At 59.9% G+C, this 27,401-nt stretch overlaps 1 protein-coding gene across 9 annotated transcripts in view; it reads left to right on the top strand.

The window, feature by feature from the left end:
- ARHGEF11 (Rho guanine nucleotide exchange factor 11) overlaps nucleotides 1-27,401 on the top strand; it is an 88,323-nt gene that overhangs the window by 52,640 nt on the left and 8,282 nt on the right. For 5 of the 9 annotated variants that reach the window (XM_078440721.2, XM_078440729.2, XM_078440723.2 and 2 more), the window contains 25 exons: nucleotides 596-653; nucleotides 1,367-1,545; nucleotides 2,230-2,301; nucleotides 6,496-6,615; nucleotides 8,041-8,086; nucleotides 8,559-8,635; nucleotides 9,586-9,723; nucleotides 11,372-11,446; nucleotides 11,656-11,757; nucleotides 12,629-12,727; nucleotides 13,713-13,755; nucleotides 14,754-14,850; nucleotides 14,985-15,107; nucleotides 17,065-17,088; nucleotides 18,105-18,249; nucleotides 18,543-18,642; nucleotides 19,408-19,437; nucleotides 22,268-22,394; nucleotides 24,751-24,930; nucleotides 25,010-25,057; nucleotides 25,185-25,372; nucleotides 25,622-25,768; nucleotides 26,072-26,151; nucleotides 26,259-26,384; nucleotides 26,950-27,067. In XM_078440721.2, coding sequence (XP_078296847.1) covers nucleotides 596-653; nucleotides 1,367-1,545; nucleotides 2,230-2,301; nucleotides 6,496-6,615; nucleotides 8,041-8,086; nucleotides 8,559-8,635; nucleotides 9,586-9,723; nucleotides 11,372-11,446; nucleotides 11,656-11,757; nucleotides 12,629-12,727; nucleotides 13,713-13,755; nucleotides 14,754-14,850; nucleotides 14,985-15,107; nucleotides 17,065-17,088; nucleotides 18,105-18,249; nucleotides 18,543-18,642; nucleotides 19,408-19,437; nucleotides 22,268-22,394; nucleotides 24,751-24,930; nucleotides 25,010-25,057; nucleotides 25,185-25,372; nucleotides 25,622-25,768; nucleotides 26,072-26,151; nucleotides 26,259-26,384; nucleotides 26,950-27,067 — 2,542 coding nt within the window. The remainder of the gene's footprint in view (nucleotides 1-595; nucleotides 654-1,366; nucleotides 1,546-2,229; nucleotides 2,302-6,495; nucleotides 6,616-8,040; nucleotides 8,087-8,558; nucleotides 8,636-9,585; nucleotides 9,724-11,371; nucleotides 11,447-11,655; nucleotides 11,758-12,628; nucleotides 12,728-13,712; nucleotides 13,756-14,753; nucleotides 14,851-14,984; nucleotides 15,108-17,064; nucleotides 17,089-18,104; nucleotides 18,250-18,542; nucleotides 18,643-19,407; nucleotides 19,438-22,267; nucleotides 22,395-24,750; nucleotides 24,931-25,009; nucleotides 25,058-25,184; nucleotides 25,373-25,621; nucleotides 25,769-26,071; nucleotides 26,152-26,258; nucleotides 26,385-26,949; nucleotides 27,068-27,401) is intronic. The other 4 variants (XM_078440722.2, XM_078440724.2, XM_078440726.2 and 1 more) reach the window with 3 other exon arrangements.

Raw genomic sequence — 27,401 nt, forward strand, 5'->3', positions numbered from 1 at the left:
GGGCCACGACAGGAGCCGGGGTGTGCCTGGCAGCAGGGGCAGCCTCTAGGAGCCCCATCCTCGGCCCTTCTTGACTGTAAGCAACCGAGCTTCTGGGATGGGTTTTATCTTTCCATTCATTTAACAAACAACAAAAATACAGTTAAGATGGAGAGGCTGAGGCCAGCGAGGGGCCCAGTGCCTTTGGATTCCGTCCCCACGCTGCACTGACCTGAGGTCCTGGCCAGCTGCCACCTGCTGTCACCTGCCTGCCCTGTCCACCCAGCACAGAGTCCTAGACGTGCTCAGGAGATCCTAGACGAGGAGATCCCTCGGTCCTCTCGTGAGGAGGACACAGGCCGGGGCAGGTGACAGGAGTGCGGGCAGGTAGCTGGTATGGAACCTACCAGAAATAACAGGTGAAGCTGCAGGTCTCATCCCTGGATCCTCACAGACTGGCTGGGAGGACAGAACGTACGGCAGATGAGAACAGAGCAAACAAGTGACCGGAGGTGTCTGGAGAGCATGGAAAATGGCTTTGAAGGAGTGACATTGCGACCTTGAGAAGGATTCTGTACGTCCATCTGGTTACTTAATAGCATCTGTCCCCCAACAGGTGAACGGCACCATGGTGACCAACAGCTCCCACCTGGAGGTGGTAAAGCTTATCAAATGTGAGTTGGAGAGAGCCGAGTACAGCAAGTAGGGGAGCAGGTGGGCTGTGGGGGCAGGCCCCTTGACCCGGGGCCTCCTTTGTATGTGACAGAGGCAGCCGGGGTCACGTCTTTAATCCTGATCCGCTGGGCCTGCCCCCGTTCCCTGTGGTCACTGCACGTGCAGACGGTGGCCTCTTGTCTCCCTACACGCCCATGTGGACCATATCCATATCGGGCCCCTCCAGTACCATTCACTGCCTGTCCCCCCACAGACAGCCTTTCTCATTGGTTTCCTATCTGGGGGGGAGGGAAGCAGAAACATCCTGTTTGTAGCCAGGAAGACACAACAGTCAGGCCTGCCCAGGTAATGAAACAGAAGCAACAGATTTGAGGAAAGAGTTGGTGGGTGGGCCAAGGTGGGGGGGGGGGGGCGGGGGCTAGCTTCCACGTGCCTCCTGTGTGCCAGGGGCTTGACTGAATGTCACGAGAGCTGGACAGGTGGCCGCTGGGGAGTGCGGCCACGTATCCCGGTGGGACTGTGGTTGAGCGTTCCACGTGAAGGAAGGGAAGGAACACAGGGCCAGTGAGCTGGGATTAGGGATGACAGGGCGTTAAAGTGCAGAGAATTTTAAGCTCCGCGCAAGGAGAAGGAGGACCCCTCTGTAGCTTGAGTGTCTGCCGTCCAGAACAATGTGCCACGAGCAAGCCTCTCCTTGTCTGTCTTCCTCCAGCTGGTGCCTACGTTGCACTGACCCTCCTGGGCTCTTCCCCCTCATCCGTCAGCGTCTCTGGGCTGCAGCAGGACCCGGCCCCAGCCGGAGCCCCCCGAGTCGCCCCCACGGTCCCACCGCCTCCTCCGCCTCCGCCTCCGCCCCCTCCACAGCACATCACGGGGCCCAAACCACTGCAGGTGAGCTCCCCTCCTCAGCTCTCATCCGTGGGGAGGAAAGCAGGTTGTAGCTCAGTGTTCTGGTGAGAAGACAAGCCAGAGATCCGTGAAGCCTGTCAGAAAGCAGAGCAGAGAGAGGCTGGCTGCAAGAAAGCGGCCACTCCGTCCTTAGTGTCCCCCTTCCACGCAAACGCATCGGTCTTTCCAGACAGCAGTGGGCTCGTGCCTCCTAAATGGGGGAGACCCCGAGGAGGCCCTCAAGGGCCCTGCTCCACAGCTCCCCCGCACCCCCAGCCGTTGCTGCAAGACTGTGGAATACGCTGGGGAGGAGGGGGACATGGAGCCCTGCTGTAGGCAGAGAATTGGGAAAGGACAGACACCAGGAGGGGGCGGACCCGGGACAGGAGCTAAGAGGACGGAGAGGGCGTAGTTGGGAGACGGGACGGGACCTCCAGTGGGGAGGAAGGCAGAGCAGAAGTCCCAGGAGATTTGGGAGCCGTTGGACAGCAGAGGTGGTTACGGCCAAGGCTTCTAGGAAACTCCGCGGTAGAAGCCCTGAGGGAAGTGAGGAGCCGAGTGTCACTCCCACGCCCGCGCGGCCCAGGCTGCTATGGTGGCTTTTCTCGCCTGAGAAATCAGCAGGTAGAGGAGAATCAACCCACGGGGCTGTTCCCAGCCTTCACCTGTCCTATGCTCCATTCCCAGGATCCCGAATTCCAAAAACATGCCACCCAGATCCTACGGAATATGCTGAAGCAGGAGGAAAAGGAGTTACAGGTAAGGCCCCTGCTCAGGGCGACTGGCCACGGCCGTAGTGAAACCCGCAGCCAAGTGCACGACCTCGCTCCGGGCGCGCAGCCCGTCACGGCCAAACCCTACCTACCAGCTGGACCTCGTGGGCCGTGGGATTCGTGACTGCGCAGCCCGGCTGAGAAGGGGAATAGGGACCGGAGCACCTGGTCAGGTCGGAATAGTAGATCCGCAGGCCCCGCGCCGGCAGGTGACGGGCGAGGAGAGCACAGCCAGGGAGCACCAGAACCGAGCAAGGCCTCGGGGTCTCTGGGGAGGGAGGCGGGGCGGGTGGAGGCCCCGCCGGCGGGAGGGGTGCAGAGTGAGGTTCAGGCGGGGGCGGGGGTGATGCGCTCTCACTGTGGCGGGCAGCCAGGTCCTGGCCCGGCCCCTCCGTTTCAGTTCACGTTGCCGTGAGCGTTCGCTGCACGGAAAGCCCTGTTGTTGGGCAGCGTTCAGAGACCGAAAGATGAGGCGCTTCTTGCCCTCGACGTGACTGTGCTCACGGAGAAGATTCGTAGCACGATGGGCCAGTTGGTAGGGGACACAGAAGAGAGCAGTTGGTGAATGACAGGAGACGCAGGGACACCAGAGAGAGGCCTCAAAGAGGGACTTCTGTGGGCGGAACCAATGCGGAGGGACCGCGGCGAACGGACCGCGTCAGCCAAAGGCACGCACACGTGAAGACGCACTCCTGGGTTCGGCGGGCATGGAATCTGTGTGGCGGGGTGGAGCACAGCGATGTCGGCACAGAGACAAATGAGAGATGCTCTTTCCTCGTGGCGCTCGTACTCCAGCAGGGGGTCGGCGGATGAAGGGAGGTACAGTTTCCCCCACGTTATAATACGTAGAGGTACTTAAGTGTGTTCATGTCACGCGGTGATCAGGACAGGCCTACACATCAGAAGAGAAGTCACAGTCCAGAAATTAAACCATACAAATATAGTCAGTTGGTTTTTGACAGATGCCAAGACCATTTAGTGGACAGAGTCCACAACCGGTGCTGGGCCACCTGGCCGTCCACATGCAGAGAACGGACATGGACCCATACCTCACACGATTCCCAGAATTCATTCCAAACCGCTCAAAGACTCACTTGTAAGAACTAAAACTATTTTTCGAAACTACAAAACTCTCGGGGCGCCTGGGCGGCCCAGTCAGTTAAGCATCTGACTTCGGCTCAGGTCGTGATCTCAGGGTTCGTGGGATTGAACCCCACATTGGGCTCTGTGCCGACAGCATGGAGACTGCTTGGGATTCTCTCTCTCTCCTCTCTCTCTGCCCCTCCTCCATCTTGCACATATGCTCACTTCCCCCCTCCTCTCAAAATAAATAAATAAAACTTAAAAAGAGAACATAGGTACGAGTCTTCGCAACCTTGGATTAGGCAACGTTTTCTTAGGTAAGACACCAGAAGTAGAAACAGTGAAAAATATAAAATAAAATAAATTGAACTTCATCCAAATTCAAAACCTTCGTGCATCAAAGAACACTGTCAAGAAAGTAAAAAGACAGCCCGCAGAATGGAGAAAATACTTGCAACTCATATATCCAGTAAGGGCCTAGTACCAGACTGTGTAAAGGACACTCAAAACTTAATAGCAAAAAAGACACGTGAGCGCCTTTAAAAGTTGGCCAAAGATTTGAACAGACAGTCAGTAAAGAAAACGTAGAGATGGCCGATAAGCTCGTGAAAAGACGCTCAACATCATCAGTCGTCAGGGTGATGCGATCAAAGCCCCACAGCACTGCTCCACACCCATTAGGGTGGTTAGAGCCAGAATAACAGAAAGTTAACAGTTGTTGGTGACAGTGGCCTGTGTATTTTGTCTGCGTGCTCATTACCCTCGTCTGTTCCCACCATTGCCGGTGGGGACGTGCAGGCACACAGCTGCCGTGGAACACGGCTTTTTGGCAATTGTTCCAGATCCTAAACACAGAGGATCACAGATGCATCGATTCCACTCCCGGGTACAACCCGAGAGGACTGAAAACACACATCCAGGCAGAAACCTGTACGTGAACGTTCTTCATACCATTGGTCATAACGGCCCCAAAGCGGAAACAAGCCAAAAGTTGTTGGTAAACGGAGGTGGTCTGTCCATACGATGGGATGGCTCTCGGCCATAACAAGGTCGGACACACGCTGCACAGCACGGGGACCCCGAACACGTGTTGCTCGTGAGAGAGCCAGGCACAGAAGGCCACAGGCTGTAGGATGACATTTACGTGCAAGTCCAGAATAGGGAAGTCTGTAAAGAGAGAAAGTAAATGAGTGGTTTCGGGGGTGGAGGAGGGGAGAAGTTGAGAGTGACCGCCGTCCTGTCGGGTGGTGGCCGCGTTCGGGAATTACACGGCGGCTTGTATGCTCTGCGAAGGCGCTCCAGACCACTGAATTGGGCACTTTAAAACGGTGAGGTTTACGTTACGTGAATCACGTGTCAACAGTTTCTACAATGGTTTTTGAGGGCACAGAAGCCCAAAAGAAGGAATAATCATGCCGTAATCAGAGCAGGCTACCTGAGGTGGCCCTTGAGTTTGGGTTCGGTCTGTTTTACTCTGGAACGTACTTTGGGCCTAGAATTCCGTCTGAGCTTGGGGTTTATTCTGAAGACCGTGGGATTGGTCAGGGTTTTGAACAGGGGAGTGATCACACCTCCAGACCGGCAGTCTCCACGGAGATGCGTGTTCTGTGCGTGGACACACCAGAAGGCCACGGGGGGCCACGGAGACATCTCAGAGGCAGAGGAGCGGGGCGGGTCCAGGGGCAGGAAATGAAGGTCAGCTTCGGTTGACCGTGCGACATTCAGATAAAAAGGCCGTGGACCCGGCCGGTGGACGTGACAGGGTTGAGCCTCAAGGGAGAGGGCAGGGTTGGGACAGAGGTTCAGGCGTCCTCGGCCCGAGCTGGTAGTTGAAAGTGGGGACCGGGTGGTGTCACCCAGGGTGCCGGGGCCAGAGGAGGAGAGCGCGCAGGGATAGAACGTGATGCTCCGGTGCTCTTACCGCACACGCACCCGCCCATAACATCGCTGCTATGGTTGCTGTTACATTCAGATTTCAATTATCTGTCCTTCTCCCTGCGGGATTAAGTTCCTTAAAGGCCAGGGCCACACCGCGTGTCCCTGCACATGCGTGTCCTGCACTGGCATGGCTGGCACACAAGGCGGGGTGGAGACCAGGCGAGGCTGCGGGCAGCTGGGAGGGAGGGTGGGGGGCACCGGGGCGGCTGTCTGAGGAGGGGGCGCTGGAGAGGTGACGGCTGGGGCCAGGCCTCTGGCTTTGGCCTTGGGTCATCGGGCTCCTTGGAGGAGTAGCAGTCAGATCATTTGCGGGCAGCAGGGTCTGGCCCCGAGGGTGGACCCGTGTCTGGAGATGTGTCCGTGGATGGAGGGTGAAAGGGCTGAGGGTAGTCATAACTGACGGAAGGGCTCGTGTGCTCGCAGGATGGGGGGAAGGAGCCACTGGAGGGGAGCCCGAGGGCATGAGCAGCGTCTCAGCAGAGTCCGGGGAGCTGGAAGCAGGGCTTCTCCAAGGGCTGGGCCCGGGATGTGATGTCGTGTGCTGGGCGGCTCGGACGGGATGGAACGAGAAGCGGGGGGTTGTAAAATGCGGTTGGCAGGTGGCAGGGGGGCCTCAGATGAGCTTCGAGAACGTGTGCACCCACCGTCTTGTTTAATTGCGAGCCAACACTTCCTTCCGGAGTGAAATTACAGTAGCTGCTCCCGCTGAGTCCTCATGGACGCGATGGCGTTCAGGTCTGCCGGCTGTCCCGGTTTTATCCGTGAGGACCCGGTCCAGCTTGCGGGTCTACGCAGTTAGTGAGCACGGGTGGCGGAGTTCAAGTCCAGCCTCCCCGAGCGCACAGCCCAGGCTGTAAGCGCGCCGGGTGAGCGTCCAGCCGGGCACGCACATCCGGCTGCTCCACGGGGACGCTGTGCATCCGCCCCCAGAGCAGGAGAGGGAGAGACTGCCCGGGCCTTCCTGCCGTCCCTCTCCAGCATCGCCTGCGCCCTCACCGCCTCCACACCTCTCCCTCCTCCTAACGTGCGTCTCCCGAAGGCAGAGAGCTCCCGTCTCTTCTCTTTGTTGTGGGGTGACTCCCCGTTCCCTGCCCCCGTGAGTTGTCTGTCCTCCACTGACCACCTTCTGCCTTCCCCCGTCACCCTCGCCCGTCCCCAGCGGATCTGCGAGGTGTACAGCCGGAACCCCGCCAGCCCGCTGGAAGAACAGATGGAGGGCGCCCGGAGGCGCGTCACTCAGTTACAGCGGAAGATCCAGCAGGAGACGGGTGGCTCGGCGGTGAGTGACGCAGGCTGGGCTCCGGGCGGGTGCCGCGCAGGCGGCCGGGGGCAGAGCGCGGAGAGCCCGGATGGGCTTCTGGAGCTGTGCAGGACCCTGGAGCTGTGCAGGGGCTGACCAGTAAGCGTCCAGGACTTTACAGGGAACGGAGGGCAGCAATTCTTTCTTTAGCGCCAAAGGGCCCCTTCCTGCCCCCGATGAGCCTGCGGCGGAAGGAAACACGCACGAACTAAGTCGGGCCCTTGGCTTCAGTCTCCCTGTCACCTGCTCCCCAGTGCTGTCCTTGGAGCTGACGGCTGTCCCTGAGTGATCTCACACGGCGCACGTCTGGAGGCTCCTTTCAGCCCCCGTCCCAGCACTTTGCACGTCAGCCCAAGTGAGGGACCCACAGCGCTGACCGTTTTGTGTAAACGGAGTTTCCAGAGAGGAGTGTCCTTACCTGTCCTAGTCAAGGGCTTTGTTATTAGCATCCGTCTGAATCTCCATCAGGCCTTAACTCTTTGGGTAAATAAGAAGGAACCCGCCAGAAACTTTAAGATCTCCGAGAATAGTTTTGCCAAAGCTGGTAGAACTTGTTGGAGGATGACCGTCTTTCTTCTTTAGAGCATCCAGATCGAAATGTCTGGGAACCGCAGGCTAGTCAAATTTGAACCGTTGTGTCTTCTGAAGGACAGTCAGTGTCGTATGGCTGGTAGGAGCTCAGGTTCTGTGCTCGCCTTCTGGAAGACTTGGGCAGGCTCCGTACTTCCCAGGAGCCTCGGTGTCTTTGTCTGTAGAACGGAGGTCACAGCGGGGCCTACTGGAGCGGGGTGGTATTGCGGGAGAGAAGCATGCCCCTGCCGCTGTCCGCACCCGTGTGCTCTGCGGGGTGGTGGGTCGGGTCGCCAGCCCCGGCGTCAGTTTTCCTGCTGCGTAGCTTCGGCACGTCACGTGAGGTCTCTGGGCTCCTCGGTTATGGTAGAGAGCCGTCCCTGCCTCGGGCTTCCCGAAAGCCTAGACGAGATCTAGAAGGGCCGGCTTCCCGAGCAGCCGAGCTCTATCACCACAGTCCCATCCCCCAGCCCCGTCTGTCGGTCGGTCTGTCGGTCGGCGGCAGTTAGAGGCCAGCCCTCCTCCGCTGCCCTCAGTCACCAGCTTTCCTGGCGGGAAGCTCCTTCTGCATCCAGCCCAACCAAGGCAGTAGATGCTTTGAGGTCCGGGGTGGCAAATCCGTGGGTTTGAAGAATTTCTCCCTTTCCACCATCCTCCCGACTACCCACGATGCAATGGCTCCCCAGTCTGGGCATTTTTAAGGCAACAAATGAGAAGCAGCCGCTCACTGCAGCAGATACTCTCTGCGGAGATGAGGGAAGGGGTGGCTGGAGGAGGGAACAAGTAGGAGAGAGGCTTGCAGAACTTGCCACCCTCGGCACCTTTGTTTTTTAGGACCTGCTGTCCCTGTACGGTGACACCGGCCAGAGGTCGTCAGAAGGTAAGTCGGCCCAGCTCTCCATACTCTGGTCCGGGTTCCTTACTCACTGTCCCCTCCCCCTGGGGCAGGTTCTGGAAAGACTGACTGGAGGCCCTGCTCCGGGCACAAGCATAGGGAGAGAAAGCGACATCCACGCACAGGGGCGGCGGGGGCGGCTTAGTCTGTAGACGGGAGTGCGTGACCGCAGCACCGACGGCTGCGGACCAGAGAGGAACTGTGACAACAGCAGTCAGGCCCTTGGGAGGCCACATTGGGGCTGGGGGCGAGACTCTCGGTGAGCTGGCACAGCAGAGTCTCATTCCGGGACTGACGTGGCCCGGGCACAGGCACACTGGTGGGTGAGAGCCGGGTGTAGAGCATCTGACCTGAGGGAAACCCGGAAAGGAGGGAAGGTGGCACTTGGCCCCCCTACCCTGCCCACGGGCCCCCCAGGCCGCGATGCCACCTTCCGTGTCATCTGTCTCCTTCCCAGGCCGGCTCTCTCTGGATTCCCAGGAGGGGGACAGCGGCTTGGACTCTGGGGCAGAGCGCTTCCCCTCCCTCGGCGAGGTGAGTGCCCACAGGGGGCCAGCCCCGTCTGAAACCACGGTCGGCGTCCGCTCTCCGAGCACCCACAGGTCCTGCCGTCCGTGCGCGCTCCCGGCTCCAAGGGTTCTCGTCGCTGTGCTCTGGGCACGGAAGGGGCTGCACGTGCGCCCTGCGTGCGGGGCTGTCAGAGCCGCCTTCCGTTCTGTAAAGAATCGGCGGAGGAAGGCGGACGACGTGTGGGGAGCCTCTGGGCGTGAGGGAGCAGAGCCTGTCCGCGAAAACCGCGGCCTGACCGCACACACGGGTCTCCCGCTCAGGTGGACACCCCGAGCCGGCCGAGGCAGAGCGGCGGCCCCTCTCTCTCTCACAGACCTCACTGTCCTTGAACAGCTCATCTTTTCTGCAGCGGTCAGCAGACTTTCGGGTTCTGGCCTAGCGTTACCTCCCAGCTGTTCTCTATTTGCATATGTAAATTGCAGATATAAACTTGCAAGCTGAAAGTGCAAGTGAACGGAAGAAGTAATCGTGATGTCTGTAAGGTACCTGCTTAGCCAGGTTAATTAACACACTTACACCGTAATTCTAAGTAATAGTTGGAATTGTATTAGCGTGTCCTTACAGGACCCAGGATGCGTTCCAGGTATCCTGAGGGCCGGGTGTCAGAGAGGCGACCTGGCTTAGAGAGGAAGGCTGTGGGCTGGGTTGACTCCAGGGAATACCCGTGGCTGGGTCCCGACCTTCGGCAAATCTCATGACCTTCCCGAGTCTTGGTTTCCTTATGTGAGAAGCGGGGGGAGAGGTGGTGTCTGCCTCAAAGGGCGGTTGTGAGCATCAAGCCCGGTGCGCCTAACGCGGGCCCAGAGTCGTAGCGGGCGCGGAGGAAGCACTGGGGAGTGCGCGTGCGCCACCGGGCGTGGGCCTCACCACACGAGCGGAGCGTGAGTTTCTGGGTGGGCTCTCTGTTCCTCTAGGTGCTGAAGAATCGGAACTCGGCACTGTCGGACCCTGGGCTGGACAGTCCCCGAACCTCCCCTGTGATCGTGGCCAGGGTGGCCCAGCACCATCGGCGGCAGGGCTCGGACGCACCAGTGCCCGGCCCCGGCGACCAGGTGAGGGGTCCAGAGCCCCCTGCGGCTCTCCCTCCCCTCCTTCAGAACCACATTCCAGTGCGAGGCCTGGACCCCTCTGGCCACACCCGCTTCCTGATAGACTTTTGCCTAGAGAACAAGACGGAAGGACGAACGTGGCTTGAGTAGATGTTTGAACGCTGTCTCGGGCTGTGTGAGGACGGTGAATACGTGTGCAGGGAAGGGAAGGGACGCCCGAGGGACAGACAGCTGTCTGTGTACAGCAACAGATAGATTTGTGCAGTCTTTCTCCAGAACACTACTCCTCAGTTTTCTCTTTCTGCAGCAAAATCCTTTTTCTTACACAAAATCTTATTCTTATTTGGCACCCTGGTACCACAAACAGGTAAAAGCTCAGCTCCCCCGGGACCTGTGCCCGTCAGCGTCCCCCCTACCCCGGGGCGAGTCCTGTGGCCCCAGGGTCCTGAAAACCTGATTTGGAAGCACTGCCCCCAAGAATAGAACCAGGGGGGGAGACCCGGGAAGAGGGCTCTGGGCTCAGCGCAGAAAGCTTGCCGAGGGTCTGGGCTGTCGAGGGCCCAGAAGTGGCCATCTGCCATCCCTGGGGATCCTGGACCCCAAGGGATGCAGAGACCCGGGTGTTACAGGAGAGGAGGCAGCCCAGGATGTGTCTGAGAAATACAGAGGCAGCTGCATTCAGTCTGTCCAGGCCTCGCGTTTTCATTTGTCAGTGAGCGCCACGCTGATCTCTGACGTACCTTCTGGGTCTCACGTTCTTTGACTCTGTCATTCTGAACGAAGAGTCTGCAAATAAGCAAGAGAGCAGAGTGAGTGAGTTTTCGGAAGGCACTGTTAGGAAAAACCCCTTGAGCGAGTCGGGTGGGAGGGCATGTTAAGCCTGGAAGAAAGTGGGCAAAGTGGGCGTAAGTGGTCCAGACTGGCTCCAGAGCAGGGCCTGTGTTGGGGAATGCCTGGAAATGAGGCAGATTGAATTCAGTGGAAAACATTGGTAGAAAGCTTTGGAAGTTCATGGAACCTTCAGGAGAAAGCTTGTCCAGTGAAGCGTCTGACACGTCTGTGCAGAATGAACTCTCGTTGTACCTGACATGGACCACACACCGGTTAGGGGTTGGGCTTCTAGTAAAACAGGCGTGAGGAGGAAGGGGAGAACGCCATGCTCAGAGGTCTGGAATTTAGGCAGGTGGTGGAGGCCTGCCGTAGACCCCTGAGCCGGCTGGGGGAGCGGTCAGCTCCGTCCCGTCCTGCTCTAGGAGGCAGAGATGGCTCCAAGCTGTCCTGTGACGGAGACCGGGCCGCCGTGGGCGCCGTGCTGGACGTGGACATGGCCGCCAAAGGGATCAACAGAGCCCCAGGCCGCGGCCGCAGGAGCTGGCACTGCGTCCCAGGGTCTTTCGCAAACAGGAAGAGCGCCTTCTCTCACTTCCTGTCTCCGCATGCACATGCCCAGGCCTCCCCACCCAGAGGAACTTGACTCCGGGCGCTGGAGACCGCGGTCTGTCCTCTGAGACCAGGGGAGGTGGGGAGATGCCAGCGCTCTCGCCAGACACACACGGTCCTCCTCACCGGTGCCATGCCGTCACCACACAGATGTGGTGTGGGGCCTGGATCCGTGTCCCCTGACCTCCCTGCATCTGGACTCTTTCCGCAGGGCACAGACCAAAGCCCAAAGCCTTTAATTATTGGCCCAGAGGAAGACTGTGACCCGGGTTATTTCAACAACGAGGTAACGGTTCCCTGACTCCCTGCTTTCGTCATTGTCGCACTGGCTGCTGTTGACTAGAAGCCGTTAGACCCACACCGGCCGTGAGGGGCACAGGGTGGGCGCCGAAGCTTGCAGACCCAGGCAGCGGGGGACGTGGGGCGAGGCCGCAGGCCATGCTGCTGTATCCTGCCTCTGCGCACCGCAGCCACACCCGTGCGTCTGCCTTCCAGAGCGACATCATATTCCAGGACCTCGAGAAGCTGAAGGCCCGGCCAGCCCACCTGGGGGTTTTCCTGCGGTACATCTTCTCTCAGGCGGACCCCAGCCCACTGGTAAGTCCGATCCGTGGGCGCCGGCAGGCAGCTCGAGGACAGAGGCAAATAGGGAAGAAGGTGCGGGTCAGGCGGGAGGGACTGTGCCCCGCCAAGCACGTCCGGAGCGTAGGGAGGTGCGGGGAGAGGGAGGCCAGGAGAGCCGCCATCATTCTCGGTCCACTTGGAGGAGACGGGTCATCCTGGAGTCGTGAACCCTGAGGACGTGAGAGCCTGGCCTTGCAGACACGAGACCTTACCACAGGGAGGCTTAGCGGAGGGGCAAGGTGACAAAGATGACAGCGGGCTGTATGGGGAAGGGGCCAGCGGCCTCAGCAGCTTCTCTCCTGCTGCTCAGCCGCTCGGAAGGGGATGGGCACGAGGGGACAGTGTCGTGTCCCTCAGGAGGCACAGAGCACTGTGCCTTCAGGGCCAGGAGCACCAGTGTGTGGGGCCCACGTGCTGTGTCCCAGAGACTCCGGAGTGAAGTCCAGGCACATCACAGACAGAAGTAGAACACCGGCCCATAGAACACAAGATACAGACCAGCACGAGGCAAAATGCCGAGTGTGGAGGACGCACAGATAGGGTGCCTGTGTTGCAAGCGGGTAGGCAGAACTCAGAGGGTTCTGAGACTCCAAGCCAGGGTTTCTCTGCCCCAGCGTGGTGACGTTGAGCTGTAGGAGTTTTTGCTGGGGGGCCGTCCTGTGCATCTTCCCATCTCAGCTGCGTCACTAGGCTCTGCCCACTAGGTGCCCCAGCACCTCTCCAGGGAAGGGTCACAGATGTCTCCAGGCACCGCCCGCTCATTGTCCCTTGGAGGCAAAATCAGTCCTCCATGGAGGGGGGCCACTGAGAACCACCGCTCCAGCCCCCTTCTCTCTCCTCCTAGCTTTTTTACTTGTGTGCCGAAGTTTATCAGCAGACAAACCCCAAGGATTCCCGAAGCTTGGGAAAAGACATCTGGAATATTTTCCTAGAGAAAAACGCGGTAAGGCAGTCGTGGATTGAATTACAATTTTACTGTACTCCTGGGGGCCACTCGGAGCAGAGGAAAAATGAAGCCATACATTCAGGCTGGATGGAAACCGTTCTTCAGGAGAAGTTGGGGCTGACGGACGGCTCCTGGGTCCTGTTCCCGGCCCTGCTCTCAACCCTGAGCTCCTCTCCTGGCCCCTTTGTTCTGCGTGTGGCCAGGTAGAATGCACGTGGCCTCTCCAAACATTTGGGGAGAGAAGGAGCTGGTGCCAAACCCTGATTCCTGTCCCCTAGATCGGTGCTGGCTCCGTGTCTGGGCTCACCGATCCTCGTGGGGCTCTCATGCCCAGCCCAGAGCAGGGTTCCCGGGGAGGAGGCTGAGAGCACGCAGCCGTGTGGACAGGGCCGGGCTGCGGCGGCACCTGCCTGCACAGGGCAACGCCTTACGGACTCTGCAGTGTGAGCGGCTACACTGGTGCCCAAACGACTTCAGTCTCTCAGTTCCAAAACATAAGCTCGCAGGATTCCTGAGACTGGGAGTAAAGTGTCCTTCTCAAGACTTCCACGCCTGTTCCCTCTAGCGGGTCTGGAGGGGGGCGGCCACTGCCGGCCGCACCCTGTGGGGGTTGCAGAACCAGCCTGTCCCCGCGGTCAGTCCCTCTGCTCTCCGCTCAGTGGGACACTCGGTAACCTGAGGGAGCAGAGACGGCCCGGTAAAGCTTGCTCCCTTGCTGCTGAGTCAGCACCCGTGCATCCCACGCACCCCATGTCCTTGAAGCAAAGTGGGAAGCCTGCATGTGCCCCAGAAGGTGGCTCAGCTCGCCTTGTAGCTTCATGCTCGAGTGCAGGCTTACGAGGGGGCGGAGGAGAGGACGGTGGGCCGGGTGTCCGGGAAGGAGAGAAGGGGTGTTCCAGTCCTCCCTGCCACCGTGCAACGTCTCCCACGTACCCTGGGCTGTGGGCCTCACTGCCCCCGCCCCCACTCTTCTCTTTTCTAGCCGCTGAGAGTGAAGGTCCCAGAGGTGTTGCAGACTGAAATCGGTAAGTCAGTTTACTAGCCAGCTGCTCTTGTCCTGGGCCATGGGAGGCTGCAGAGCACAGAGGGCACATGGGAAGCCCTCCTCTAGGAGGGAAAGTGGGGGCGGTTCCCCCCGAGCGCCTCACAGTGGCTGACGGGCTGTGCAACGGGACAGGCCCTGCCTGGGGAGCCCATCCCGGGAGTACGTGCCCCCGTCAGACCTGAGCTCGTTTCTGCCAGCCTCCCCCGGGACCTTCCTGGGCCCAGCGGGGCCATCTGTACGAAAGGGCAGTTGGACTTGAGGGATTCCTAAGCCTGGTCGATCACCAGAATCCCTGGGGGAATTCTTGAAACTCCAGAAACCGGGGCCTCACTCCATCCCACCTCGGGTCGGGATCTCTGGAGTATTTTTGTTTCTGTGAATTCCTCTCTGATGCTGTCGGCGTTTGGCCCGGTGAGCACCCTGCCGGCCAGTGATTGCTCTGTCCCCATTTCGTTCTCTAGTCGTGATAGGAGGGCTGAGGGAAGGCGGCATAAGAGGGTGTCAGCCTGAGAAGCGGGTCCCAGGCAGCTTTCTAGAGAACAGGCATCCCACGCTGCCTTCGGAAAGCGTGCCTTGTGGCCTGACTGAGGCCAGAGGGTAGAGTCCCTCGACCGCATGAAGCTGCTGGGGGAGCGGGACCGACACCGTCCAGGTTCCGCTGGGGAGTCGGGGCTTCATGTGAAATGCTTGCCTTTCTCGGCCTCGCACCCTGGCCCGGGGGCCACGAAGAATGAGGGGTTTGCACTGTGGCATCAGAGGGCAGCCCCTGGGCCCATCTGATCGTAGACGGGGTTTCATTTGTGCACATAACAGAGCCTAGAACATCCAGAAAATGTTTTTGTGCTTGCCTTGGGACCTGGACAACAGGAGTCCAGTCCTGGATTCGGGAGTGACCTGGTGGGTCCAGGACTCAGGGGGCTCAGCAGGCATGGCCCCCTCTCCCGACACCCCATTTCTCCTTCCCTGGGTTCCCACCAGACTCACGTCTGCGCAGCAGCGAGGACGTCCGCGCTGCCCTCCGGGAAGCCCAGGAGGCGGCCATGCCCGAGATCCAGGAGCAGATCCAGGACTACAGGTTGTGGGTCCCCCCCGCTCCCTCTGCGTCCTCACCCGTCTGTCCCCTGTGACGAGCGTCTCTCGTGAGCGCGTTTGCCTCGCTGTTTCCGGGCGTCTGTGAGCACGCGTGTGTGCCTGCTTTGTCTGTCTTAGAACGAAGCGCACCCTGGGGCTGGGCAGTCTGTACGGTGAGAATGACCTGCTGGACCTGGACGGCGACCCTCTCCGAGAACGCCAAGTGGCCGAGAAGCAGCTGGCTGCCCTGGGAGACATCCTGTGAGTGCACCCCCACCCCCCCGCAACGCCACCCAGAAGTGCCGAACAGACGCGAGTGTCCTGTGCGTCTGCTCGCCGGCCTCTCCCCCCACGACGTCTGCCGGATCCTCCCCCCGGAAGGTGCGGAGGGCCCGGCTCGCCTGCTGCCTTGCTCAGGCGAGACCGTCGGCATTTCACGGGGCTCCCCACGGAGCTTTCTGCTCCCCTTCCGAGCCCTCTTCCTGACCGTGCTGCCTCCTGTCTGTAGGGTCACAGGGACCCTGGCACGAGGGCCGCACGTGGGCCCTCAGGAGGCAGACCAGCTGGCGGGCGGGAGGGTGAACGATTCTCAACTAATCATCTCAGTCGGGCGTCAGAAGACCGGCCTGACTAACCTGGTCAGGAACTTCGGCTCAGCTGCAGTGGCCGTGCCTCTCCTGTCCCGTCTTCCCAGCGCCACCCGTGTGACTTTGTGGGGACACATCAGACTTAGGGGCTTCTCCACTCAGTGCTCTGGGACCCTGGTCTCAGCTATAAAATGACAAAAGGTGGACGAGACTGTCTCCGGAGTCTCTGTTCACACTGCCATTCGATGCAGCAACACGTGCGGAGTTCGTTCTGGGCTCTCGGGACGTGTTAGTGAACAAAACAACAGTTTCTGTGGTGCTCACGTCATAGGGGGAAGAGAGAGCGATGTGCAAGAAATGAGGAAGGCCTATAACGCGTTGGAGACAACGAGGGGGACAGAGCAGGCTGGCGGAAGGGGTCGGGCGCACCAGAGCCAGCGGGTGACGGTTTTAAATAGGGCGGCCAGGGCGAACCTCCCCCCCCCCCCCCCCAGTAACATTTAAGCAACTGAAGAAAGTGGGACCGTCATCCTTGAAGACCGCTGGGGGGAAGAGGCAGGGCAAAGTAGGCGCGTGCTTGACGTGTGGGGAGCAGCGGAGACCAGGGCAGATAGAGAAGGTGGGTGCTGAAGTCAGAGAGGTGACGGGAGGGCAGCCACAGAGCCTGAGGACGGTTGTGCGGCCTCTGGTTTTCCCTGTCCGTGGCGGGGAGGGGCCGCGTGGGAACCCACGCGGTGGGGCTTGGACCGGGCAGGGCTGGGGCACGCGGTGAGACGCGGTCGGTGTCCCACGTGTATCCTAACAGTAGAGCAAACGGGCATCTCCTAAAAACTGAGTGTGGGTCGGGGAAGACCCCACGGTTTGTGCCTACACGGCAGAAAGGACGAGGTGCCATCAGCCGGGATCAGGGCGGCTGTGTGGGAGGCAGTCCGAGGTGGGCACGTTGAATCTGAGGTCCGTATTAGACGTCACCCTGGAGGTGCGGCCGCAGGCTAAGTCTGGCAGAGGAGAGACAGGACTGCAGACATCACACAGGGGCACATTCCTAGGAATAACCCCCTGAGCTTCAGCCAAGCCCTGGATCTCTGTGGGCCTCAGTTTCCCTGGCCTGTTACACCGGGCACCCCGCCCGGGGTGGTCTCTACGGGAAGCTTCAGCCTCACTGATGGAGATCTAACGCCTCCTCACCGGGCACTTTGAGATCTCGATCAGCTTGTGAATAGCTTAGGATAGTGCCTGGCCCATCGTGCCCCCTCGGCTGGTCGTTGCTGCCTCCACCGCCGTGTGGGAAGGTCTCTCTGGGTCGGCTCTCGAGGGGCCACCCGCCCTCCTCCAGCTCTACGTCAGCCCAGCCCTTCAGTCGAGTTTGGCTGGGCGAGGACGGGCCCCTTCCTCCGTGATCACGTCACAGTGCCGGCCACGCCCCCCTTCAGCGGGAAGGACCTCTCAGTCCCTGTGCCGAGGCCCCCAAGGGGGTGAGCGCTCTCGCCTCCCGAGCGCCACGTAGGCTCAGAGCTGAGACCGGAGTCGAGGTCTGGCCTCCCCGCCCCCACCGCCCCCATCCCCCGTGTCTGCGCGGCCAACACGCCGATGCCGTACGTGCGCGTCATGGCTCCTTCCTTTTGTTCCAGGTCCAAGTACGAGGAGGACAGGAGGTGAGTGAGTGTGCGGTGCGTTTGCCATCCTTCTGGACACGGGGCGCCCTGAGCATCGAGGTCACAGTGTGTCCAGGCATGGCCCCAGGTGTCGCGTAACCTTAACAGCGGCTTGTGAGGTCCAGGCCCCTGCCGCTTGGGGCCACCGCCTGGGGCAAGGGTCTGCCCTCACCCCACCGTGCACATAGCCGGCCTCCCCACCTCCGCCTTAGCTCTGCGTCTCCCTCCGGCTTTTACCTCTAAGCCACCGTGAAGTGCTGGTGACAGGACCGGCCTGCGTCAGCAGCCCTTGTAGGGGAGCCGGGGCGCGACGCCTCTCCTCTCTGGCACAGGTTATGGGGTTTCCGCAGCCGGTATGCGTGTCCGCTCCTCAAGCAGCCAGCGTCGAAGAGTGTGCGCACGCTTGAGCCGGAGGAAGGCAGGCCAGGGCGGTTGTGGAGGAGGGGCCGGAGCCGGAGCCCCTGCTGCACTGAGTGCCCAGAGTGCCCGACCTGCCTCCTGAATCCAGGGCCAGATTGGCTTCCAGACACGGCTCTGGACGCTTCCACGTGTGGCCCGTGGCGGCTCCGTTCCCTCTCTCTCTTGGTGCCGGGGCCGGGAGGGTGGTGAAGGCAGAGGCAGGCCGGCATTTCTCCCCTTTTCCCTGCCACCCCACCGCACGTGGATGCCCGAGGACCGTGGCCGTAGGCCTCAGTCGGTTCCAGGCCTGCCGGCTTGTTGGCTTACATTGTAGGGACCGGCCACGTCCTTCTGCTGGCCGCTCTCCCCCCTTCAGGAAGAGTTCCGCTTAGGGAGAGAATTAGGTCTTTCCCAGGACTCCTGCTAGCCAAGAGTCCTTCTGTGCCCCCCCTTGAGAATTCCAGGGCTCCTTCCAAACACCCTGACCCAGAACTCTCCCTTTGTCACCCCCCCGGGTGGTAGTTTGGAGATTGTCCAGAGCGGGGTTCCAGCCCTTCCGCCTGCTGGCCAGCACAGCTCGAGCTTTCTGACTGACCACTCTGCTTCCCGTCGCACAGCGCCCCCATGGACTTCGCCCTCAATACCTACATGAGTCACGCCGGGCTCCGTCTTCGAGAGGCACGGCCTTCCGGCGCAGCCGAAAAGGCTCAGGCAGCTCCTGACAAGGACAAGTGGCTGCCCTTCTTCCCAAAGACCAAGAAGGTGACAGAACTACCTGCCTGGACAAGTGTCCTCTGGTGCGGGTCTCTGCATGAGGCCAACCCAGGAATGCCACTCACGACTGCGCCTGACCCTCGCTGCCTTTGCGTGGGGAGTCCGTGAGAACCCACAGACGAGCTCAAACCCGGCCCAGGCGCACGTGTGCTGGTTCGGGAGCAAGCCGGAGTCTGCTTTGCAGTTAGCCGTTCAGGGCGGGTCTGGGGGGGCAGTGGCAGGGATGAGTGGCTAAGTCTGGGGATTGGGACCTTCTCCAAAGCTGGTGTCTCCTGTCCCAGCAGAGCAGCAATTCCAAGAAAGACAAGGAAGCCTTGGAGGACAAGAGGCGAAACCCTATCCTCAAGTACATCGGGAAGCCCAAAGGCTCTTCTCAGAGCAGTGAGTACATGGGGGGCGGTGGCCTCGGGCAGGGGCGGCAGCCCCATCCCCGACCAGGCCGCTGGCAGAGGGCGTTCCCTGTCCCAGCAGCCGCACGCCCGCCCGCCCTCTGAGACCGCAGCTCCCACTCAGTGCTGCTCATCGTCCCCTTGCCACACCGCGTGCAGGCTCCTCGAGGTGCAGATGACGCTTCCGAGCCAAGGAGGCCATGCCAGTCCCCGGGCCTTAGTCTAGGAGATCAGAGCAGTTATAGCTACCGAGCAGCCACGCGGAGGAATATTCCCGCCTGGCAAGGCCGCCCTGTTGACAGTAAATGCCCCCTTCACCTTCATCAGTGGGCTCCGTCTGTGCCCCTGAGGTGTGTTGGGAGCAATTGTGGGCCCTCGATGGGAAGTCTGACTTACTGCTAAGCAGAACTAGATGTGGAGTGGGAGGTGGGGGCCCAGCGACACCCCCGATGCTGCCACTCACCTGAAACTCGGTTAAGCCTGTCGCCGGTCTGGAACTTTCTGCCGGCCTCCCAGTTGGCGTCTTCAGACCCCAGTGTTAGTCTTGGGAGTCTGGGAAGGGCTGTGGGGTGGGTGGGCCAGTGGCCTTTTCTGATATTGCTGCCTGGGGGCTGCGGAAGGGGGGACTCTTCTAGATCAGACCTGATTTTTGCCATTCGTTTTTCATTTTCCAGCTTGATGTAAGTTTTGTTTTGACTCTGGAGACGTTAATTTGACTTTTCATGGTTTACTTTTGTTTTTGTTTGTTTTCTTTTAGCATTTCATATTCCCTTGTCCCCTGTGGAAGGTAAAAGGACCATTTTCTGTGGGTTTTTCTTTGCATTAGCTTTGAGTTTCCATCTCTCAAGTCTGTCTGTCCTTTTTCCCCGTCCCCCATCCCGTCACTCCGTCGCTGTCTTCCGTGTGCCTCCCTCCTGCTCCAGCTGCCTCCGCGGGGGGCCGCTCCTGACGGTGTCACGGCCTCCCCGCCCTGGGCCCCGCCCTGTCCCTGTCTCACATCTCAGGGAACGGGCTCCGAAGGTCCAGGGCTCCGAAGGTCCAGGGCTCCGTGTACACGAGGGAGGCCTTCACACATTAAAACGTCCTGCACGAGCTTCTCAGGTTTTTGTCTCGACTGAAATAACAAAAATCCTCATTTTTGAGAGTTATGCGGGGTTTCTTTCGTAAACAGTGGGTCTCTAACAGTTCTTCTTGGGGGCCTTTCACCGTCCGTCACCTGCTCTGCTTCAGCCCTTGAGCATGGCGCGTCCACCGCTCCTGACTTAACATGGACGGCGTGGCGTCACCGCGGCGGTTGAAGAGAGTGACCCCTGCTGTGTGTTAGAGGGCCTGGTGCCGTCGGGGGTCTGTGCGCTGAAAACGAACACGTCATAGACATTAACCCAGAGAGGCTGAGAACCTGCAGTTGGGCAGACTCATTTCTCATCAGTGGGGCTCCCACGAGTACAGTCACGTGATTAACGTGGTCAACGCTCTACTGTGAATCTGTGCAGAGAGAGAGCAGTGCAATGAAATCAGGAAATTGTTCAGTGGCTAGAATTCATTTCATGTGAAGTGACAATTAAAAATAACGATTCAAAATTATTTCAAAGTTACTAAATTCCTAGACTCATGCTACTTTATTGATTTTTTTTTTTAATGTTTATTTATTTTCGAGAGAGAGGCAGAGACAGAGCGTGAGCAGGGGTGGGGCAGAGAGAGAGGGAGACAGAATCTGAAGCAGGCTCCAGACTTCGACGCAGGGGGCTCGAACCCACGAACCATGAAATTATGACCTGAGCCGAAGTCGGACACCCAACCGACTGAGCCACCCAGGCACCCCTCCTTATGCTACTTAAAAAAAAAAAAAAAAGGTTTTAAGTTTTGAGAAAAGGCATATAGAACAATGGAAAAATAAAAGAATGGCCTTGGGACCCAGGCCCTTAGATCTTAACACACACTTCCTCCCGTCCACGCTGCCCCAGGGGAGGCAGGAGGAAGCAGCAGCTTCGAGGGGCCGGGAGCCCAAGGACAGGGTAAGGGGCCTGGGTGTTCACCAGGGCTGAGTTCGGTCTTTCCATTGTAATCTAATGATTTGGTGTGGCCTTGGTTCTCAAGGTCCCAGGACATCAGCAAAGCCTGTGTCCGTGTCTAAAGACCAAGTAGCCCCCAGAGGTGGAGGAAGGGTCAGCACTGAGTGTCCGTTAGAGTCATCAGCTGTTGCCCCCGTTTAACAGCGACCATAACTGACTGTTAATAATATGGAATGTACTTATCCTTCCGTTTCATTGTCGTCCAAAGAATGGAGGAAGGAGAACAGGGGACACCAGTAAAAACTGTGCTCATTTAAAAAATTGCGTTTCTTTCTGCCTTTCTCCCCCCATTACACTGACTTTCCTCAGTTGTGCCGCCTCGCAGAGCAATCCCCGTTTGTCGTCACAGGGTGAACTATACCCCGAGCACAGGCGACACACAGGGGAGGGAGCAGTGGGCTCAGCCCTGCGGCCGCCTGTTACAGGGTGTTCCCGGGCCCCCGTGCCATCACCCAGCAGGGCCCCTCAGGCTGTGACTGCAGAGCTGACCCTGCGGCAGGCAGCTCAGGCCCCAGTCCCCAGAGTGGGCGTGATGCTAACAGCCCCTGCTCCTGACACAGCCTCCTGTTACGCATCTCTGGAAAACTGTTACCCCGGCCACCTGCCTAAATGATACGAAGTTTGAAGAGACCAGCTGGATGTTCTGTTTCCTCTGGCCTGGAAACTTTCTCATGAAACCTGAGTTTAGAGACTTAGGGAGATTTGTGGGTTTGCACGGGTGGGACTCTGGCTCGTGTGGGTAGGATCAGGGCCTCGCCTGCCTCCCTGCCCACCCCCAGCCTTCCCGTTGGTCTCTGGCAGATCGGCCTCTGAAGCCCAGCTCTGGGCTGATGTCACTGCATCTCTGAGGAGGAACCTTCTGCGGGTATCCCATGAGCCTCGTGACTTTCATACCTGCTCTCTCTGTTTCTTTGAACAAGAACAGCCTTCTTTTGTCTTAGCTTTGAAGAGGGGCTGGAATTTGAATGCCAGAGAGTGACCCCTTTCCTCTGTTCTACCTAAGACCACCCCCACTCACTGATAATAAAGGGTCTGATTCACAGTGATGGCAGCAACTAGAGGCAGGGGCCGGGACTGGAAGGACAGGAAAGAAAGTCAAAAAAAGAACAAATAATGAGCTCTAAAAGTAATATAAACTTGGGAAATGATCGATATAACCTGGCAACCTGGCCAAATTACAGATAGATGCATTTTGGGTGCTCCTGGCTCGTATTCTATTCTGTATTCGGTTCTTGGAAAAAATCTCATCGTTAATTAAGCCTGAGAGTCATTGTAATAACATGAGAGCCGAAAGGAATATCCACAGGAAATATACCTCCAAATGGTCTCATTTTGCATGTGAGAGAGCAAGGGACTGCCCCTGTCACTCTCCGGGTTATTGGGAGAGGACCAGGAAGTAGTCCAGAGGACCAGCCCCCGCGTCTCCCAGTCCCCAGCCCGGTGCTGCTGTCATCCGTGCTTGCTCACTGCTCTGTCTTCTGGGCTAACGGGAGCGAGGGTCCCGAACAGAAAGCAGAGTACCCTTCATTGTCTTTCTGCTTCCAGTCAAACCAGGCAACGTGAGGAACATCATTCAGCACTTTGAGAACAACCAGCCGTATGACGCCCCAGAGCCCGGGACGCAGCGGCTCTCCACAGGAAGCTTTCCCGAGGACCTGCTGGAAAGCGACAGGTAGCAAGGGCCACATGGGAATTGCCGGCTTCCCACGGAGGGGAGCCTGGGCGGGGTGTGCTGCAGGGTTATTTCCAGGTGCTTCCCCCCACCCCGTTAGACCGTAAGATCCCCGCCGCAGAACTCGCAGCTGCTCTGAAGACACACCAGTGTCGGCCATCAGGCCAGCGGAAGACAGAGCAGGACCCCCGACCTCCCAGCCCGGGGACTGCGTGTCTTGAACGTTTCCTTTGGACTCACCACCTGACTACTCAGCAGCTAGAGGATATTACACAGCAGCTAATCCCGACACCCTACCTGACAAGGCTGGAGAAGACTGGGGCAGGGGTGGCAAGGGACAGTCCCGGGGATGCAGGGGTCAGGCAAGGTTGGCCACCGACGCCCGTGAGGAAGAGCACTGGAGTTTGGCTCTGCTGGTTCCAAAGCACTTTCGAGAAGAAAAGAGGGTTTGCAGCTCTGGCATCTCGTATATTCTCCGTCTTTGGCCACGTTCCAGTGAGAACCCTTCTCTGGCATCGAGGCGTGCTCCCGGACTTGTTCCGGACCGTGGCACGACAGCAGCCACGTCATGTCTGAAATTCTCCAGCCAACACTTAGTGAGAACCACCTGTGGTCAGAAAGCTCCGTGCACCTTCCCTGAGTCACCCTTGAGTCATATAGATGGGGTCTTGCGTGCACAGAAATCATACACGTGTGCACCTACTGAGCAGGCGCAAGCCAGGTCACTGGGTCACCGGGTAGTGGCCAAGGGAGTCAAACCATTTTACCTGGGAAACTGACCAAACTACAAGTCTGCCGTTCCTGCTCCCACACAAGGTTACTCCTGCTTGTAGCAAACCTTCGTAAGCTCAGCGCGTGTGGAGATTCTGCCGTCGTGAGAACAAACAAAGCTGTAAGGGAAGGTGAAGGTTAGATCTGTCCTGAGCCAAGAGGCCGAGCTCCGTGTAATCTCATTGAGTGAATTAAATGTATAAATTACGGGATGTGTAGGCCCGATGTTACAGATGCATCAGGCGTGTAGAGACAAGATACCAACGTTGTGAGAAAAAAGTTGAGACCGTTTGTAAATAGTGCTCTTGAAGGTGCCAGCTATACATGCCCTGAGACCCTAGGATCCCGAATCCCCTGTCCACGGGAGCCGTTGGCTTTGCTGACTATAAGCTCACCAGCAATCTTAGCAGAAACGGTGGGTCAGAAGTCGGCAGGTGTAAGAGCCCCCGGGTCTAGAAGGCAGTATTCTAGGGATCGGGGACCAGAGGTAGGTCGCCCCACTTGTTGGGAGGAGGTTACTCGCTTGTGGGGGCTTGTCCTGGTGCTGAGGTGGCCTGTGTGGGTTACTGGTGCAAGTGCTGGGTGAGTGGTCTTGGCTGGAGGCGTTCTAGCAGCCCCCAGGGGGTGGTCTGAGGCGGTCGGCTGGCAGCGTGGCTTCAGGGATAGCTCCGTTTGAGTCTTTGGCAGTTGAGAGACACGAGATAAATGGAGCCCAGGGTGCTGGCCTCCTTTGCTACAGCAGCCTGCTGTGCCCTCAGGAGCTGCCCAGATTCTGTAGGCCGGCCCTGGCCCTGGAGGCAGGGGGCCAGGATGCAGGTCAGTAAGAACCAAGTCAGCAGGGCCGTGGAGGGAGGAGGCACCATCCTGGGGCAGCAGGGGTCAGAGACACCAGCTGTCTCCCGGCTCGTGCTCTGCAGGATGCGGAAAAGAACACCCGGCCGTCAGCGTCTCTTCACACCGAGGGGTCTCTGGGACTGGAGATGCTGAGTCCTGTCTTGTCTGTGGGTCTTTTGGCCAAACCTGGCAGGTGAGGGGGCGGGTTCCTGCCGGTCAGTAGATGGGCCCTCCCCAGCCAGCCCGCCCCCAGGAGGGGACGTGGAAGCTCCGGAAGGATGCTACAAGATGAGAACAGAAGAATCCGCACCACAGCTGGAGGGGCAGGAGCCCATCCGTGGATGGAATCTCTGATAGGCCTGCGAGGAGGCCAGGACAAGTGTGAAGGAAGTGCCTGTACTTCTCGGTAGAAGAAAGTCCTATGAAAGGAAGAGATCTGCCTCAAGCAGGGTCCACGGTGGGAGCTGACCTGCTCTGGAGTCGAGGGAGAGACGGTCTGGCCACCAGACAGTCCAGGACAGGAGCGAGGACCTCATGGTCCCCGATGAGGGCCTGTGGCATACCACAAGTCTGATCTCTTGGTCCCCGCTCTCATTTCCTGGTGGGCCACGGGGACGATGACGGGGACGATGAGAGCCTCTGTCCATCGAGCCGGACTGGGGAGGGGCAGGGGAGGCACCTGGAGTCTTGGTGGCAGAGGAGAGCTTGTCCGGGACGTGGGACCCCAAGGTTGCCGGTCCTCCTTCCCCAGTTCACGCTCAGAGATTCGCCTGGGCCGCTCGGAGAGCCTGAAGGGCCGGGAGGAGATGAAGCGGTCTCGGAAGGCGGACAACGTGCCCCGCTCTCGCAGCGACGTGGACATGGACGCGGCCGCGGAGGCCGCCCGCCTCCACCAGTCAGCTTCGTCCTCTGCCTCCAGCCTCTCCACCAGGTGGGCAGGGCTCGGGCAGCTCAGCTGGGGCGTCTCGGGGCAGGGGCAGCGGGGGCTGAGGGCTGACTTCTCTCCACAGGTCTCTGGAGAACCCGACCCCTCCCTTCACCCCCAAGATGGGCCGCAGGTGAGTGGGGTGTCCCGGCCCCGAGCGGCCGGCCGGGTGTGCCCGTCCACGGCCGCCGTTTCCCGTGGGCGCGGAGCAGGAGAGACGGGGGCGGACCCCGAGCTGAGTCCTTCCTCCTCTTCCCCAGGAGCATCGAGTCCCCCAATCTGGGGTTCGGTGCAGACGCCCTCCTCCCCCACCTCCTAGAGGACGATCTGGGCCAGCTGTCTGACCTGGAGCTGGAGCCGGATGCCCAGAACTGGCAGCACATGGTGGGCAAGGACGTGGTGGCTGGGCTAAGCCAGAGAGAGATCGACCGGCAGGAGGTCATCAACGGTGAGCATGTGCCCCTCTGACTCGGGCGAGTAGGGGGCAGAGGGTGGTAGTAGGCCAGGTGGCTCCCCGGGGACGGGACCAGGTCCGTGTCGCCATTCCTGCACGGCCCTTGGGGTGGGATGTCGCCCTGCGATCTGACACCAGCACTCGGCTTCCTCAGAAGTGGGTTGGGGTGGCAGTCATGACTTTGCACACTCGCTTGACCCCCTGTGCTTTGTGTCCCTCCCATCCCGCGACCACCCCGCTCAGAGCTGTTCGTGACAGAAGCCTCCCATCTGCGCACACTCCGGGTCCTGGACCTGATCTTCTACCAGCGAATGAAGAAGGAGAACCTGATGCCCCGGGAGGAGCTGGCCCGGCTCTTCCCCAACCTGCCTGAGCTCATAGAGATCCACAGTGAGGGGCCGTCCTCCCCGCCCGCTGTCTTTCCCCCACACCCCTTCTCCGGCCAGCCTTCAGGTGTCTGTCCCCATCTGACCGTGTGCCGGGGCCTACCTGAGCAGACAGCCCTCACCAGCTCTCTCTGGCGGACAGCTTGATACGTGCCCTGAAGCCAGCCTTCCGGGCCCCCCAGGAGCAGAACGGCTGCCGGACCCTTCCCCTCGGCACTGCCGCCCAAAGCCCTTCTCCCCGGGTCCCGGAGGGTCCGGCGGTGCAGCTCTACCCCGGGCCTCTCTGATTCTTCTCTCCTTGCCCCAGATTCCTGGTGTGAGGCCATGAGGAAGCTCCGGGAGGAGGGCCCCATTATCAAAGACATTGGTGACCTCATGCTGGCTCGGGTATGCTTGGAGGGGACGGGTCCCCCTTTCCCGTGGCCACGGGAGCGGCGGCGGAGGGTGTGGGAGGGCCGGGGTGCGATGCCCGGGTGGCGTCCCTTGTGCTGCAGTTCGACGGCCCCGCCCGGGAGGAGCTCCAGCAGGTGGCCGCGCGGTTCTGCTCCCACCAGTCCATAGCGCTGGCGCTCATCAAGACCAAGCAGCGCAAGGAGAGCCGGTTCCAGCTCTTCATGCAGGTGTGGCCTCCCCGCCAGTAGAAGTCAGTGCGGGCGTAGAAGTCGGTGGCGGCCTGGCCGCCAGTAGAAGTCAGTGCGGGCGTAGCTCCGTAAGGCCGACCGGGGTCGCCAGGGATCTCCCGGGCTGCTTTCCTGGAGCCCCGGGGCCGGCCCGCCGGCCTCTCCTCTCCACCCGGGAGGGCAGCCCAGCTACCCCCACGCCCATCCACACCCTCCTCGTCCCACGCCACTGCCTCAGAAACACTGGCACGTGCCGGCCCTCAGGACGGACGTGGCTTAGCAGCCCGAAGGCCGTGTTCGCCTCCTGCTTCCTGTGTGCACGTAGCTGGGCCTCGGTTTCCCTGTCTGTAAAGTGGGCATAGCACCTGCTCTGTGGTGCTTGTTCGACCACATCCCCTCCGTGGGTTATCTCCCGGCCCCCACCAGTCTTCCCTAAACCTTTCTGAGTGACCCTCTGGGGCCAGGACCCACTTGGCCTTTTCACACCCATCCGGGTCCCGAGCCCAAGAGCCAGGCCCTGACCGCGGGTTGTCCTCTTTCTCCGTCTGTGCCCCCTTCTGTCCAGGAGGCCGAGAGCCACCCTCAGTGCCGGCGGCTGCAGCTCAGAGACCTCATCATCTCGGAGATGCAGCGGCTCACCAAGTACCCGCTGCTGCTGGAGAGCGTCCTCAAGCACACGGAGGGTAGGGAGCGCGAGGCGGCGGCCGCACTCAGACCTAGTTCCAGCGCTGACCTGCTCTGTGGCCTTCACGAGTCCCTTGTTCCGCTCAGTCTCGAGGGAGGTCGCGATTATGAGCGTGCTTTGGGGAGAAGCAGCTCAGCAGTGGGAGGGGGTGTGAGGCTCGCCCCCAGCCTGAGGGGGCCTTGGTGCAAATCTGAGGAAAGCGTCCGAATGGAAAGAGGTTGGCACGCGGACTCCCCCGTGACTATGGTCCCACACCGGGGCCACGGCTGCCTTCACCTCCCCCCCCCCCCCGGCCCCCGCATCTGTCCATCCCCCTGCCGGACATCTCTGTG

Source organism: Panthera onca, chromosome F1 (genome assembly GCF_046562875.1).
Source record: "Panthera onca isolate mPanOnc1 chromosome F1, mPanOnc1 haplotype 2, whole genome shotgun sequence".
Taxonomy (NCBI): Eukaryota; Metazoa; Chordata; class Mammalia; order Carnivora; family Felidae; genus Panthera; species Panthera onca.